Source organism: Phocoena phocoena, chromosome 19 (genome assembly GCF_963924675.1).
Source record: "Phocoena phocoena chromosome 19, mPhoPho1.1, whole genome shotgun sequence".
Taxonomy (NCBI): domain Eukaryota; kingdom Metazoa; phylum Chordata; class Mammalia; order Artiodactyla; family Phocoenidae; genus Phocoena; species Phocoena phocoena.
Window position 1 is genome coordinate 32,046,351 of NC_089237.1, and position 16,276 is coordinate 32,062,626.

A 16,276-nucleotide genomic window follows, 5' to 3' on the forward strand; every position below is an offset into this window, starting at 1 on the left:
ATGAATGGATGTTGAATTTTTTTTTTTTTTGCAGCCCACGGGCCTCTCACCGTTGTGGAGCACAGGCTCCGGACGTGCAGGCTCAGCGGTGATGGCTCACGGGCCGAGCCGCGCTGTGGCATGTGGGATCTTCCTGGACTGGGGCACGAACCCGTGTCCTCTGCATCAGCAGGCGGACTCTCAACCACTGCACCACCAGGGAAGCCCGGATGTTGAATTTTATCAAATGCTTTTTCTGCATTTATTGAGATGATTATGTGGTTTTTGTCTTTTCTTTTGTTGGGGTGGTTTATCACATTGATTGATTTGCATATTTGGAACCATCCTTGTAACCCTGGGATGAATCCAACTTGACTGTGGTGTATGATCTTTAATTGTGTTGTTAGATTCAGTTTGCTAATATTTTGTTGAGAATTTTTGCATCTGTGTTCATCAAAGATATTGACTGTAATTTTCTTTTTTGGTATTTTCTTTTTCTGGTTTTGGTATCAGGGTGATAGTGGCTTCATAGAATGACTTTGGGGGTGTTCCCCCCTTCTCAATCTTTTGGAAGACTTTGAGAAGGATCAGTACAAGTTCTTCTTTGTATGTTTGGTAGAATTCCCCAGTGAAGCCATCTGGTCCTAGACTTGTTTGCAGGGAGTTGTTTTTGTTTTTTTAAACAGACTCTATTTCACTTCTAGTGATTGGTCTGTTCAAATTATCTGTTTCATATTGATTCAGTTTTGGTGGACTGTATGTTTGTAGAAACTTGTCCATTTCTTCTAGATTGTTCAATTAGTAGGCATATAATTGTTCATAGTATTCTCTTATGTTTTTTTGTATTTCTGCAGTATCAGTTGCTATTTATCCTCTTTCATTTCTTTTTTTGTTTATTTGAGTTCTCTCTCTTTTCTTGATGAGACTGGCCAGAGGTTTGTTGATTATGTTTACCCTTTCAAAGACCAGCTCTTAATTTTATTGATTGTTTTTCTATTTCTTTTAATCTCTATTTTATTTATTTCCTCTCTGATCTTTATTATTTCCTTCCTTCTGCTGACTTTAAGTTTTGCTTTTTCTAATTCTTTTAGGTGGTAGGTTGGGTTGTTTGTTTGAGATTTTTCCTGTTTTGTTGAGGAAGGTCTGAATTGCTATGAACTTTCCTCTAAGAACTGCTTTTGCTTCATCCCATAGATTTTGTATGGTTGTGTTTTCATTGTCATTTGTCTCAAGGTATTTTTAATTTTGCCTTTGATTTCATCACTGACCTATTGGTTTTTTAGTAGCATGTTGTTTAGTCTCTATGTAATCTTTGTTTCTCATTTCTTTTTTTGTGGTTGATTTATATTTTCATACTGTTATATCAGAAAAGATGCTTGAAATCACTTCTACCCTCTTAAATTTGTTGAAGGGGTGTTTTGTGTCCTAGTACATGGTCAATACTAGAGAATGTTCCGTGTGCACTTGAAAAGAATGTATATTCTGGTGTTTTGGGGTGTAGTGTTCTGAAAATATCATAAATCTTAACTGTTCTGTTACATCACTTAGGATATCTGTTGCCTTATTGATTTTCTGTCTGGAAGATCTGTCCATTGATATGAGTGGGGTGTTTAAGTCTCCTACTACTATTGTATTTGGCAAAGGGATCATCATGTGCAAAGAACATGCAGCGGGGGAAATGGTTTAAGATCAGAAAGAAGGCCAGTGCCACTGGAATGTAGGAGGTGAAGGGAAAAAAGAAAAAGACAAGATTTCTGCCTTCAAGGAACTCCTCATACCTTAGAGAAAAATATTCCAAAAACTCCTTATTACTCTATGGATCTATGCTTTTCCAAATATAATAGGAAGAAGACATCAGTGTCAGGAATAACCCTTCACTAGCTGATATAAAAACCCAGTTTCATGTTTGTCCTTACCTAGCTTACATAATTTTTTGAAATAGCAGATATGCTTTCATAAGTTGTTGGCTTAGGCTAATGCTAGTATTAGGTCATGTTTACGGAGCATACAGCCTGGCTAAGAAAGAGAACTGACCTGGAGATTGAATCAAGATGCCAAACTGACACATGCCTGCCTACCCTTTTTCTCTCCAAATCTCTTAAAAGATAAACAAGGTATGTAAAAATATATCAATTATTTAGAAAACAAAAAAGTGAGCCATACATACCCATTTCTCTCCTCCTCATTTCCTCCTTAATTTCTAGCAACCACTAATCTGGTCTTTACTTTTATAATTTTGTTATTTCAAGAGTATTATATAAATGGAATAATACACTGTGTATCTTTTGAGGATTGGCTTTTTTACTCAGCATAATTCTCTGGAGATTCATCCAGGATGTTGAGTATATCAGTAACTTTGTTCCTCTTTATTGCTGAGTAGTATTCAATGGCATGAAGGTACCACAGTTTGTTTAACCATTCACCTGTTGAAGGACATCGGACTTGTTACCAGTTTGGGACTATTACAAATAAAGCTGCTGTAAACATTTGTGTACAGGTTTTTATATGAACACAAAATTTTCACTTTTATAGCATAAATGCCCAGTAGTGCAGTTGGTAAGATGTATGGTATTTTCATGTTTCGTTTTTTAAGAAATTGCCAAACTGTTTTTCAGAGCGCCTGTATCATTTTACATCCCCACCAGCAACGTATGGGTGATCCGATACCTCTGCATTCTGGCCATTTGGTGCTGTCACTATTCTAAAGTTTTTGGTACTGTGATATGCATGTAGTAATATTTCTTTGTGGTTTTAATGAGCCTTTCCCTAATGGAAACCTAATGAGTTATTATTATACAGTGGAACATGAGCAGAGAGTATTCTGAGAGGGAAAGTAAAAACTACTCTTGGGAAAATAGGTACCACGCTGAAAGGATCATTTGAAATGAATTTTGAATAAGATAATGGTAAGTAGGGTAAGAAAGAAAAAATATAATTAGAGATTAGAGGAAAATACGTAGGAAAGGAAATGTAATCAAAGTATACTACTTGAGTTTGCAATGTCAAAAACTTACACTCATAATAGTATAAGCATTGTTGCCTTAACTAAAAATAGAAATATAATTATATTGAGAGAATAAGAAAGTGTAGATGAGTGTGGTATTGTGAGAGAGTTAAATTCTTTTCTGTTATAATTCTAATTGCATACATAAGACCTGCAATTTCTAAATCAAAAAATAGCCATAGAAGCTTATTGATTAAAGTAGACAAGTAACTATGAGAAGTGGAGGAGTTAAAAAGCGGCTGGCTCTGAGGGGAAGAAGGATGGTAATAATGGAGCAAATAAGGGTTGTTTTTTCATTATACATAAGCCTTTCAGTACAAATTTGCTTTTTAATACTATTCTTATAAGGATATATCACTTTGGACAAAAAGAAAATTAAAAGTGTACAGAAAGAGACTCTCAGAGTAAATAAATTTAACTCTATACTTTTTACAAGAGACAAATGTATTTCAAGTGTCATGGAAAGGATGAAAATGAAAAGATAGAAAAGACAGGAGGCAAATGGAAGCATAGAAAGCAATGTTATTTACAAACAGAAACTGAGTCAAACAGCATTAAGCAAGACAAATAAAGCAGCTTCTCAGAGATCAAAGATTAAAGGGACAAGTACTTTAGAAAAAAACAGGGATTTAAATAACACACACATGCATTCCATTCCCGCTTTATACCCAATGGGGTTTACACATTCTTTTCAAACACTAAGTATGGTACATATCCATGATTCATTGGTTAGCCACAGGTAAGAATTTTAAAAAATCTCAACAGGGTACAGTCCACATTTAAAATTTTTCTTATTGTAATATAATACAATTAGAAATTAACAATAAAAGTATGGCAAAAGATATGGCCAGTTAGAAGTTTAAGGTAACTCATCTAAAAACTTTGGTTAAAGTGGAAATGAGACAAATTGTAAATTATTTATAAATAAGTGATCATTATAGCAATGCATTTTAAACTTTTTGGGTATGGACAAAACAGTAATCAGGGAAAAATTATAGCCTTAAAATCCATGAATTAGAAACAAAAGTAACTAAAGAAGTAAATTAAGTTTTCCAAAAAAAAAAAACTAGGAAAGAAGTAATAAAGTAAACCCACGGAAAGCAATAGGAATTGGCAAAGCTAAAGCCAAACATTAATAAAATAGAAAATAAGCAAGAAACACATTTTATGAATCAGAAAAGTTAATTCTTCAAACAAACCAATAAAATAGACAAATGATCAACAATTCTAAAAAAAAGGGCACAAATACATGACTTTTGAGGTTCTAAAGTGTCTCTAACCACAGGGGAGATTTAAAAATTGTGTTCAACAGTATATCAATAATCATAATCCAAATGAAACGTCTGTAATTTGGTAAAAGATATCTACCAGAAGATTACAGTAGACATCATACTTAATAGTAAAATATTAGATGCATGTTGACAAAAGCAGGTAAGAGAGAGCACCTACTATCCCAGTTACTATACACAATATAATGGGAACTAGAATTCACATTGATTCTGGTTAATGAAGTGAGATCTGAAAAAGAATGCAAAGTATTAGAAAGGAAGGGACAAAATGATCCTTTCTTGAAGATGAAATGACAAAAAATATTCATGAGGTGCAGGACAATCTACTGGGGAAAAAAAGGCTGTTACTAAGAGAGTTCAGTAAAGCAGTCAACTAAAGATTGTTTTAAAATTATAATAGCTCTTCTACTGTCCCACAGTAGCCCATTAGAGAATATCTTGAAAAGAGAGTTCATTTATAATAGCCACAAAAACTGTAAAATATATCCAGCATGAAACTTTACAGGAAAGAAGACCAAAAAATAAATAAAATTATTAAACTTTCCTGAATATGTAAAACTCAACTTTATTAGGAAGATATGTCATGGATGGGAAGTCTTTCCAAATTAATTTAGGAATATGATAGTATCTCAATAAGATTTAAAAAATTAAAGTTGACAAGCCAATTCTAAAATTCATTTTGAAGGGAACATATTACCACAGGGAGGGACTTGCTATACCAGATGTTAAAATATACTATGAAGTTATTATATGACATTAGCATGAGTATAGGCAGATCAGTGAGACAGAGTATATGAATACATAAACATTTCCACTTCCAGTTTACAATCCCAGAAAAAATATTCTCACAGGTAAGAGACACATACTAGGATTGCAACATTATGTAACAGGAAAAAAGTTGAAACCACCTATGTTCATCAGTGGGAGAATGATTAAATACATTATGGCATCTCTGTCTATGGAATAGCAGTACTATACAGCTATTTAAAAGAATGAAGATCCAAACACACTGACATATGTATATTGTTGAACTGAAAAAAAATCTAGCTGTGTAACTAGACAAATAGTATGATATTTATATTAGAGCACACAAAACTATACATCTGTGTGTATATACATATATGTGTACGTGCATCAAGAAACGATTTGTAAGGGTATACATTAAACTCATAATAGAGATTAACTTGGTGATAGGGATGTGACCTTGGGGGAAGGGTAAATCTTGACTTTTTATTTTTCATTGGAGTATAGTTGATTTACAGTGTTGCATTGGTTTCAGGTGTACAGCAAACTGATTCAGTTATACATATATCTATTCTTTTTCAGATTCTTTTCCCATTTAGGTTATTACAGAATATTGAGTAGAGTTCCCTCTGCTATGCAGTAGGTCCTTGTTTGATTATCTGTTTTATAAATAGTAGTGTGTATATGTTAGTCCCAAACTCCTAATTTATCCCTCCCCACCACTTTTCCCTACAAAGGTTTTAATAATTTTCTATTAAAGCCTTTGTAGGGAGGAATTATGGTGGCAGTTTCTAATTTGTGAGGGAACAAGATGAGAAGAGAGGTGGGGAAGGGCATCATCCAAACCAGGGTGCTGCCCACATGCACTGGAACATCTACAGCAGTGTGACCACTTCAAGGCCTGCTTTTGAAAAAAAGCTAGAAAATAATTCATCCAGTAGATGGAAAATAGATGCTGCACTGCACCTGTTAAAGGATACCTTCCTATCCACTCCTAACCCTGCAAAGAGCAGTAAAATCACTTGAAAATGTTTTCTGCTTTGGGACTACTGGGAAATGACATATCCTCTGCAAATGAGAGCTCCAGGTAGGTCACCCAAGGCAGCGAGGAGAAAGTGTGTAATGAAGTTCTGGCAATTGTCCAAAGCAGCAGTGTATCTGAGATAAGTCTAGTTTTGCTCTGTAAGCCATGAAACCTGGTGAGATGGGACCAAAAGATGCAAGCATTCTTTGAGTCCAAGGAGGAAACACCTAGAAACAGACTAGCTCTCTTAGCTTCATTTCTCTGTTTTCAGGGAAGATGCAGGCAGAAAAGTCCAGGGGGTCTCACTCAAAACTGTTTTCTGGGTTTTTAGCTGAAATTTACACCTTTAATCTCCAAATTGTGATGGCAGCTGGCCTGGTGCATTGCCCTTGGGGCCTAAAGAAGGTGTATAAAGAGATGCTCTTTAAAATATTTCTGGATATCAACAAACTTTTTTTGAAAAAAGAAAACCCAAACCAAACCAAAACAAAACCGGACATGTTGATGAGTTGAGTGTAAATAAGAAGAAACAGAAGGATACAGATTTTCTTTCAAAAACTGGCTTAAGCATGAAGGGGGAAAACATCCAGGTGTCAAAATAGGCTTGAGGTTTTGCTGAACCCAGAAGTTCTGGAGAACAGTATGAGACGTTTTTGCCAAACCCTAAATACTGCAGGGTTAAACCTTCCCTCTAACCCATTAGATAATTGCCATTTCATTCTGTATATTTCTTAATTGTTTCTTCTCTTTTAATGCAAACAAAATAGCCTTGTCTCAAGGTAATTTTGCTAATATTTTCATAAGTAAATAATTACTTCGACCCTGAATTAAAAACTGTCCTGCTGTCTCTAGGTACAGTAGTCTGGCAGCTGTTTTAAATTTAAGTAGCCCTTGAGAGCAGTCAGGTTAAGGACTCAATTTATAACCTTATAAATTAACAGAGGGAAACCTACTCCATAATGCAACAGACAATTCTATTTATAATGCTTAATTAAGCCCCTCCAGTCACTAACAAAACCCATTTGTGACTTTTCATTTCAACCTCCCCCAAATGCAAGTCTCCTGAGATGATATGTGTTAATATGTGAATGTTGATAGAATTTGCTGGCATTATGGTCAAGTATTATATACCTGATGGCCTGGATAAATTAGCTCCTGATAGCTCACTAATCAAATGTAAGAAAATGTCAAGTTAGGCAGCATTGATGAAACCCTTTAGCAAAGCCCTGGAGAGAGTTCGTAGAAAGAAAGGAAAATACCCATGTCTAATATTGCCTGCAAGCCCTTGCTCTGAATTTCAGAAAGTCTTGGCAACCAAGAGAAAGTATCAGAATTGTATTGAAGGATGGCTGTGGGCAGCCACTCTTGGTGGCTTCATTTATTTGCTATACATGAAGGCAGCTTCAGGTTGCCTTCTCTTAGCTTAATACAGAAAACCCAAAGTGATAACCAATTCAATGCTGTTTTACCTAAGATATTACAGAGTGGAGTTATCTGGAAAATTCCAAGTAACTCAGAAAGCTACAGGGTGTGGGTAGACTAATGTTTGTAGACATAGGAGTGTCTCCTGGGAACAGGCCCTAGAAGGAGGAACGAAGCACATATACTACTTGGACACTTTTGTGGCCCAAGGGAGTAGTAGGGACCTGAACACAGGAATTCTTGGAATATGGCCTGGCATCTTGGAATATGTGTGGAGAGTCTTATCAGGTTTTAGGACCGTTCAGGGTATTTCCATATGTAGAGTCAGCATAATGTGATACTTATGGCTCTGCTGCAAGTCTTTAGGCAAGTCCTTAATTTCATTGCTTCAGTTTTCTCATCTGCAAAATGGGAACCATACAGTACCTACCTTATAGGGTTGTTGTGAAGAATAAATAGACTTAATACATATATAGGCTTTAAACAGTGCCTGGTGCATAGTAGGCACTATGTAAGCCTTGGCTGTTATCATCATAGCATCTCCATAAAATCTTTCTCCTGTGGGCTCTCTCCTTTCCCAGTGCTGCTATAGCAGTCAGGTCAGGCTGTTGTGACCTCTCTCCTGAATAGCTTCCTAATTCATTTTCTTATTCTAAATCCATATGCCTTCCAATACATCATACACAGTGTTTGCACTTAAATCTTTGAAAAGTCTACTTCTGATCTTGTCCCTATCTTATTCAGTGGTCTGCAGAGTTCATCACATAAAGTCTAAATTCCTCATTCTACCCCTTCGTCCTAACCCTAGTTTCACTTTCTAATTACATTTCACTGCTTCTTCTCACGAACCCTCCCCTGGAGCCACTGCAAGCTCCCTTACTCTCTTCTACTTGTTCTGGCATGTTTTTGCTTTTATACCTGTGCTCACTGTTCTCTCCACTTGGCGTTCACTTTCCTCCCAATATCTTCTGCTTCACCTCCCAGCTGTCCTTGAAAACAAGGCCCGATTGCCACTGCTACCCTGAGGCCTTTCTGATTCTGTCATTTAACCATCCCTCTTTCTTTTCTGACCTCCAATGTTGTTGTTGTTTTAGTTCTCAACCCTAGTTACCTGCTATTACAGCTATTAATTTATATGCCCCCTATTTAGTATGTTCTATATCTTAGCCTCTAAGCCCTGTAAATCAAGGCTGATTCTTTAGTGTGTCCTACTCAGTCCTGTCCTGAACCATATGCTATGCACAGAGCAGGCCCTCTGCAAACAGGAATGAAATATTAATACTAATATTAATTGGGTCTGTGACTTATTCTTAGTCACTTTATTGCTCTGTGTTTGACTGCCTATGGAAATATTTCAACTCCAAAAAGTAAATAAGATGAAAAAATACCATCAGCAGGAAAAACAAACATACAAAATGCACAATTGATCCCCAAACAATGGATTGTGTTTTAAGAAGGAGCAGTCACGAAAATATTTGGAATCCAGTACCTTTATATCTGGTTACTACAGCTGCGTTGACACTAAGAGGCTCATGAAAGCTGACAGTGAGTGATGTGCTGCTGGTTACCATGAGACAAGCATTGGTTGGCACCTCAGGGGCTCCTGGGACAGAAGGAGAAGCACAAGGATCTTAATATAGCAAATCCTTTTCAAACAATGTTCCTGCCTCTTCAAAGGGTACCCCGAAACACACACTATGGAAACGTTTGTTTGTAGAGCCTAATAGATTTTGCTTTTCAACATTTTCATTAGAAGTCTCAATGGCCTTTATTCATTGCTATTGTGGTCTTATCTGAGCATTAGAACATCTTCTGAAGGGGTAAATAATACCAGTTAAGCCTTCTCAAATTATCTTAGAAACACAATAGGAGATTGGGCTGGACCAGTGGAGAGGAGGCCAGAAAGTGTTAGCAGGAACTGACATTGTAGACAGAGACTGTTACATTTCATAAAGTACTTTCATGTAAATCATTTCGTTGGAGACTTTTTGCAAGCCTGTTGGGTAAAAAGAACGAGTAACAGCATCCCCACTTTTAGGAGGGGGAAACTGCAGCCCAAAGAGGCCAAATTACTGGTTCAAGGACACAGTGAAGACATAGCTAGGATGGAAGCCCATGGCTTCAGATGCCCAATTCTGGGCTCTTGCCAGTATGGAATGCTAACTTGCCTTGCTCTCAGGCTGCTTCCAATTACATCAGGTACTATTTTTCTAAGAAAGACTTCATGGGCAAATGTCATGTCCACTAACCTCAGGTTTCAAAGGACTTCTGATCACTCTAGGTACTTTTTAACACCCAGAAGATGTTTTGTAATTTAGAAAAAAATTTAAAAATGGCATCAAGCCTAAAAATGTGACTGATTCTAGTATTAATCTGTCCTAAAATGAGGTACCATAGTAAATACATTTATTGAAACAATTGCTGAATATCTTTTTTTAAAAAACGTGTATCAGCATTGCTAGAGATTGTTAATGTTAAAAGCAGCCTTTCATTAATGTTACTTAAGCTATTTGCTTCAAGAGAAAGGATTCGGCCTAGATTTGCTATTTAGTGTATGATACTACAGAAAACAAGAATTTCCCTGCCTTTGGTGTTTATTTATATCACAAAGCAGAGGTGGATAATCCCCAACCTAATGAACCCATCTTTCCCTTATGTTTAAATTTTCAAGCCTAATTTTTAGTTTTTATTGTTTAAATAAGATCACCTATTGGAATAAGAGTTTAATGTTTCACAAGTGTTCGGATTTTATATGAATTTTTATATAAGGGCGGCACTAAGCAGTACCTTCCAGTGCTAATGAGTATTATCCAGAAACAAGGCTTTTCTTAAACTAACAGAAAGAACTGGTAAAGAGAATGGAAGTGCAGACAGCAGCGTAATTCATGGGTTGATTGTCCTTCTCTGTTGCCTGTATTAACCGAAGGTCAGTTTATATAAGCTGTATATAGTAGAGAGTTGAAAACAACTTAAACTGGAGCTTGAAGCAGAAACTGGACAAATAGGCAAACAAATGGTTTTCCACCTCCACATCCACAAAATATAGGCACTTAGGGCATCAGACCATCCAAGTCATTAGGCATTAGGGTGTAGCGGGTGGAAAGTGCTAGATGAGTGTGACATGGTGGAGGGAAGCCAGCAGCACTAAAGCCTCATGGCTGTTGTCAGAGAACCTATCAGGAGCCCGAAAATCAAGCAAGACAAAAGATCCTTTTACAGCCTCCCAGAGCCCTTGCTCCACATAGGCTGACAACGGCCATCCATGACCCTGTAGAGCTGCAAAAAATCAGTATAAGAAGGCCTGGCTGTCTCAAACCAGGGTTCAGTCTAGTTAAATGTACAAGTCCTCTGCTTATACTCACTGGCATGTTCAAAGCCTGTTTTCATGCGTCTGTAGAGTCGGTACCTCCACTCCCAAGCTTTCAGTTGTTTCTCTTTCTCTGTGTTGTCCAGGCTGAATCTTTCATTCTCCACCTGAGCAGACAGTTCACTCACCCTCTCCTGGGCTTCCTGCACCAGTGCGTTGAGGTGCGTTGCTCGGCTTTCCAGGCTGACAACTGAAGGGAAAAAAGTGGGGTGACTCCCTTTTCTTTCTGGGGAAATGCTACTTCGTTGGCAGGATATCTGAGAGTCTACTATGGATTTTTAAAAATGCCTGGGGAAAGTGGAATCTATGTTCATTATTAACTATCTTACTTTGATAAGGTCTAATTGGTGACACAACTAGTTGATAGTACACCTATCAGCTTAAGAGATTCCCATTGCCCTCTGGCCCAAATAGCTGCCTAGCAGAGTTAATTAGAATTCCACTAGTATGAGGCCCATTTCTGTTTCACATTGCACACGTTTGTTTCCGTGATCTTCAGAGGGACAAACACTAAGGGGCAAAAGCTTTGTAGGACTAGGAAGGCCTTAAGAAAAGTCCATGAGGCAAGTTGCATTCTGCTGAAGAATATGCTTGTTTTTTTTGTTTTTGGTGTTTTTTGTTTGTTATATTCTTCCCAGTTCATAGAGATTTTTGTATGTGTGTCTTAGTGGTAATTTTGTTCTTGTTAATCAATTTACTTATTGCTAACAAAGTGTTCCACTATTGCTGCCCCAGTAGAGCTAGTGAGTTCTGATGGTTGGGTGACTTGGGTGTGATCAGACATTGATCCTTGATCAGTTTGATCTTTGATTGTGGTCTGATTGGAGGAACGGTTTCTGGAGATGCCCATGCCCAAGAGAGCAAGTTATACTGGCTCCTCTTGCAGAGAGAGGTTGTCAGGCTTGATATTTCTGTTTTATTCAGTGTGTGCTAATCTTTATTTGATTCACATCATATTGTTTACCCAACCTTCCCTTGTGTGAGTGAACGTTCACGCCAATGATAGAACATTTCAAATTCTTAGGTCAGGTTGGGAGTCTGCTTCTTGCTGTTTACGCGCGGCACTCATGCATGTGAGGGCCTGCCTAGGTGGTCACTTGGTCACTTCAGTGGAGCCCTTCCTGGTTGGTGACAGAGAAAGAAGACAGCCTTAGCATGGGCATGTGGTAGAGGATCATACAAATAATGAAACAGATCAGAGTCAAGTTCTGCGGATCTGTCACCAACATGTGGTTGACATTCTGTATGACCAAAACAATATTTCCCCCTGGTGGGTGGGAAAGAAATCCAACCATTTCACTCTTCTAATCCAGAGAGAAAATATTATGGAGATAATGCAAGTGAAAGTTTGTTAGATATATTTTGAAATGGAAATTAAGTGGTTATATAGGCATGTTTGCATTAATTATAGGAAACGAATACTAATTTATTATTGCCCCTGCTCACCATCAGCCTAAACTTATTTATAGATGAGGTCAATGAAAAATTAGTTGAGTCTTTTTCTTTCTTTCTTCTTTCTTTTTAAAGTTGCTGTTTAGAACACTCAGGACAGTGTTTTGCTGCAGATTTGTCACGGTTAATGAATGTTGCTATAGCAGTCGATCATGTACTCTAAATACTGTCACACTTTTTTTTTTAAGCCTCAGTCATGAGCCATGACAGAAAAATAAACAAACAAATATAAAGCTAAAAAACTCTTTCACTGAGCAGCTACACTATGCAGAATCCCTTGGGAAGGCTAAAGGAGGCCAGAATAAATGATAATATAAGTGCTGTGGATGTAGGGAAGCAATGATGGTGTATGAACATAGAGGTTCTGGAGAAAAGAAATACACATACACACACATGGGCGCATACTCCTGTGGAAAAATTGGCAATATTAGCAGCCTCAAGGTGCAATTTCCTGGAGCAGTGAGATTGACAAGTCAGTACTAAATGCTGTTAATTTAACTAACTTCAGATTAATGCTAGAGTCTGCTGTGACTGAAGCCCTCAAACACAGTCTCATTATAGCCTTGCTGGGAAGGTCCTAAATATAGGCATTGACAGTTTAAAACAAATTCGTATACATTTGTGTATTTTTAGACATAGGTTAGGCGTCAGAGTTTGTGTCACAGTTTTCAGGTTGATTAATTGACCCAGTAACTGCACCCTCTACACTCTCCCCCCCTCCTTCTTCCACTACAAATTATGGGGAAAATGGGGGAATTGTCTTTGCTAAGCCATTCAGTGAGCTTTTTATTGAAAGCCTGATGTTTGAATTGCATATGCATGCGTCAACACTCGGGTGATAGACACATGATTTATAAAAATAAATTTTTCTAATACTATGAAATCCCCCCTATTAATTTTTATATCCACAACAGTTATTACTGGTGTGAATTCCAGGTGGCATTTCAGATGGACAGCTTCTCTTGAGCTATGCTTGGCTCCCCCTGGAAATTTTTCCTGCTTTTCCTAGCACAAAACATTTTGTTTCTAGACTTTGCCTTTACTTCTAGACTGTAGACCTAATGCTATTTGCGTTGTAGTGGTAAAGGAATTCTGTATCTTTAAGAAAAGCATTCTCCTCTTCATAGAATAACAAGGAAGATACACAGAATTTTATAGCCAAGTAAGTTTTCCAATCATTTAGATCCCTGTGCTTCTCAAAGTGAGATACCTAACATGCAGCATAGCATGGTAGTGGTGTTGATGGGGTGCAGTGGGCATCTCTGAAGCCTCAGAATAAATATGTGTGTCTTTCTGGAGCATCAAATTTTCAATGCAGATTTTGATGAAAGCAAATTATTTAGAAGTTAAAACAAACACTTCTATCATGGAGAAGAATGGAACATTTTCCTAAAAAATGAAGATAAAAAAAGAAAGTTTATAGATCTCTCCCTCTCTTTTTTTTCCCCCAGGCTAAGTTCCCAGATGCCCCTGGGAGTATACCTACTCACTTGCTTCTGTTAGAAGTAATTCCATGCACGAGTTGGAGAGGCACTAACTGAGCCAATGGTTTCAAACCATTTCACCAAGCAAACCTTTTATTATTTTCATCCTATGGATTTTAAAATAGTTTAATAGAACACTCTCTTTTGAAGGATTTTCTTTATTGACTGCCAAATCAGCTGACTTAAAGTAATCATTTTTCTCCCTATTAATAGTGACCTATATAACTACCAATAGAAGCATCTCTTCAGTATTAGATAATCAGACCTAACAAACTGGATTAATGTTTTAAGGAAAATCAAGTAAATATGATAATCATATTAGAATTTGTAATTTTATCTTGAGTAATGATGTGTTGGTTAAGTTTTTGACACCTTGGAGATTGTTTGGGGAGCCCCATTCCTATTTTTTCCACCCCAGAATGAGAACCTTTTCAACCCCCTTATTTTTAAAGGTAAAGAAACTGATACCCAGGGAAGTGGGGTGATGATCCAAGGTTTCCTCAAAAACCTTAAATTTAGTGAACTTCCTCTAAACCTAAATGGAACGCAAATTAACCTATTCTTTATGTATTGCAGTGTTCTAATTGCTATCTATTTGGCACACGATTGGTGAACTCATTTTGGTTGGCTGTTTGGATATAGAAACTAGAAAGGTTAATGTCAATTTTGTGATTAATTTTCCTGTCCATCCACTTCCCTTTTCCTTGGGTCCATTCTCTTTTCACTTCTACCCTCTGGATATTTTGAGTCCAGAACTCCTGTATCTGTTTGCAAGGTTTGGTCTTTTCACTCTTACTGCAGTTGATCCCTTCTCCAGGCAAGCAGCTATCCCTCTGGGCAGCCATAGGCAGCACAATAGAGGGTCTGTGAGTGTGTGGTGAGCTGTCCGGCTGGGGCAAGACCACTTGGCGGCTCCTGAAATAGGCTCCGTGCTATTGTGGTGTTTAATTATCAACAGCATTTCTACCACCCAGTGTTTCTGAGTGGGCATTTGTTAGAAGACCTGCCCAGCTAATTAACTACAGGGTGGGAGTGGGGGGAGGGGCAGCAACTTGGTGTCCAAAGAATACAATTATGGCTACTGTTTAAATCCTCAGATAAATAATAATCAGACCAAGTGGATTTTCTTCACCATTAGAATCTAACCTGTTGGACTTCCCTGGCGGTCCAGTGGTTGACTTCGCCTTACAAGGCAGGGGGTGCGGGTTCAGTGCCTGGACAGAGAGCTAAGATCCCACGTGCCTCATGGCCAAAAAACCAAAAACATAAAACAGAAGCAATATTGTAACAAATTCAGGAGACTTTAAAAAATGGTCCACATAAAAAAAAAACTTAAAAAAAAAATCTAACCTACTGATTGCCAACTACTTACTATCCTTACATTTCTGTATTTTGCCTTTGCCCTGCAATTGGTGAATTTGGCCCTAGTTGATAATTGCTTAAAGCTTGAAAAATATAATGAGGGTAAAATGTAAACTAATTTTAATTTTTAACTGAGGCTTTTAGGGAGCAATTCATTTGACTTGCTTAAAGAAATACCTTTGCCCATTACTAATGATATGCCATTTTGCAATGTAGCAACAACTTTTCTATTGTTATTGGCACTTTCCTTGTTTTCATTGATGAGACATATGGGGCACCAAGACAATCATTTAACCTCAGTGTTAGAAGGATCCTTACAATCAGCCTTAAGTGCCTCTTCCTATAGTACCTTTGGCCCTGTATGATTTCCTTCATGAGGGGAAGTCACTGTTCACCAAGGCGGCCTTGTGATAATCTTACATAGAAGACTATCAATTAGTAGAGGTTTGTATTATTATTATTAAACCTATTAGTCTGTGTTATATTTTTAAGAGGCACACAAAAATAAATCAAATACTTGTTTTGATAAAATGGCTCTGTGTTCTTCCATACAAAAAAAAATCTCTTGCCCCAGATAAAAATTTTCTGTTCTAGCCACCATCCAGAAATATATTATATACGAAGTCATGTCAATTTCAACCCTGTTATTTCAAAGGAGAAAACAAGGTCACTTAGGTATAACCCTTGATTATAAGCCAACATCCTCTGGGCAACCAAAAATAGCAGTTAATAATATTTATCTTTGCCGATCATAAATGACAACCTCCTAACAACCTCACAACTGACTTGTTTTCAGCTAGGAATGTCAAAAGAAATAATATGGAGGTATTTTAATAATTAAATGTTTTTTAATTCAAAAACTCAAAGCGTAAGTCGCAGTTTACCTGTCTTGATAAGGTTCAAGGCTCAAAATTCACTTTGGTTTCACCTGGGCCTCAACCTGTTGTCTTATTTTCAGGTTTTCCCAAGGACTTAGAGTGTGGTTTCCGAAAGGTTTTAGTGATTTGGAGATGAAGTGTTTCGTTTTAATTACTGTGAACTTTCTTCTCCTAGAACTCATTACACCCTGGACATAGGGCTCTGGAATGTTTTTCTCTGCTATTTTCAGCAGAATGTGGATTCACGAAGTCCATATTATACAGTTTAAGT

General features: G+C 37.3%; 1 protein-coding gene across 1 annotated transcript in view; it reads right to left on the reverse strand.

Annotated features, from left to right (window-relative positions):
• The window catches only part of ANKFN1 (ankyrin repeat and fibronectin type III domain containing 1), a 155,045-nt gene that overhangs the window by 111,378 nt on the left and 27,391 nt on the right, over positions 1-16,276 (reverse strand). The window contains exons 4-5 of the mRNA XM_065897580.1: positions 10,825-11,019; positions 8,952-9,065 (exon numbers count right to left, since the gene is read on the reverse strand). Coding sequence (XP_065753652.1) covers positions 8,952-9,065; positions 10,825-11,019 — 309 coding nt within the window. The remainder of the gene's footprint in view (positions 1-8,951; positions 9,066-10,824; positions 11,020-16,276) is intronic.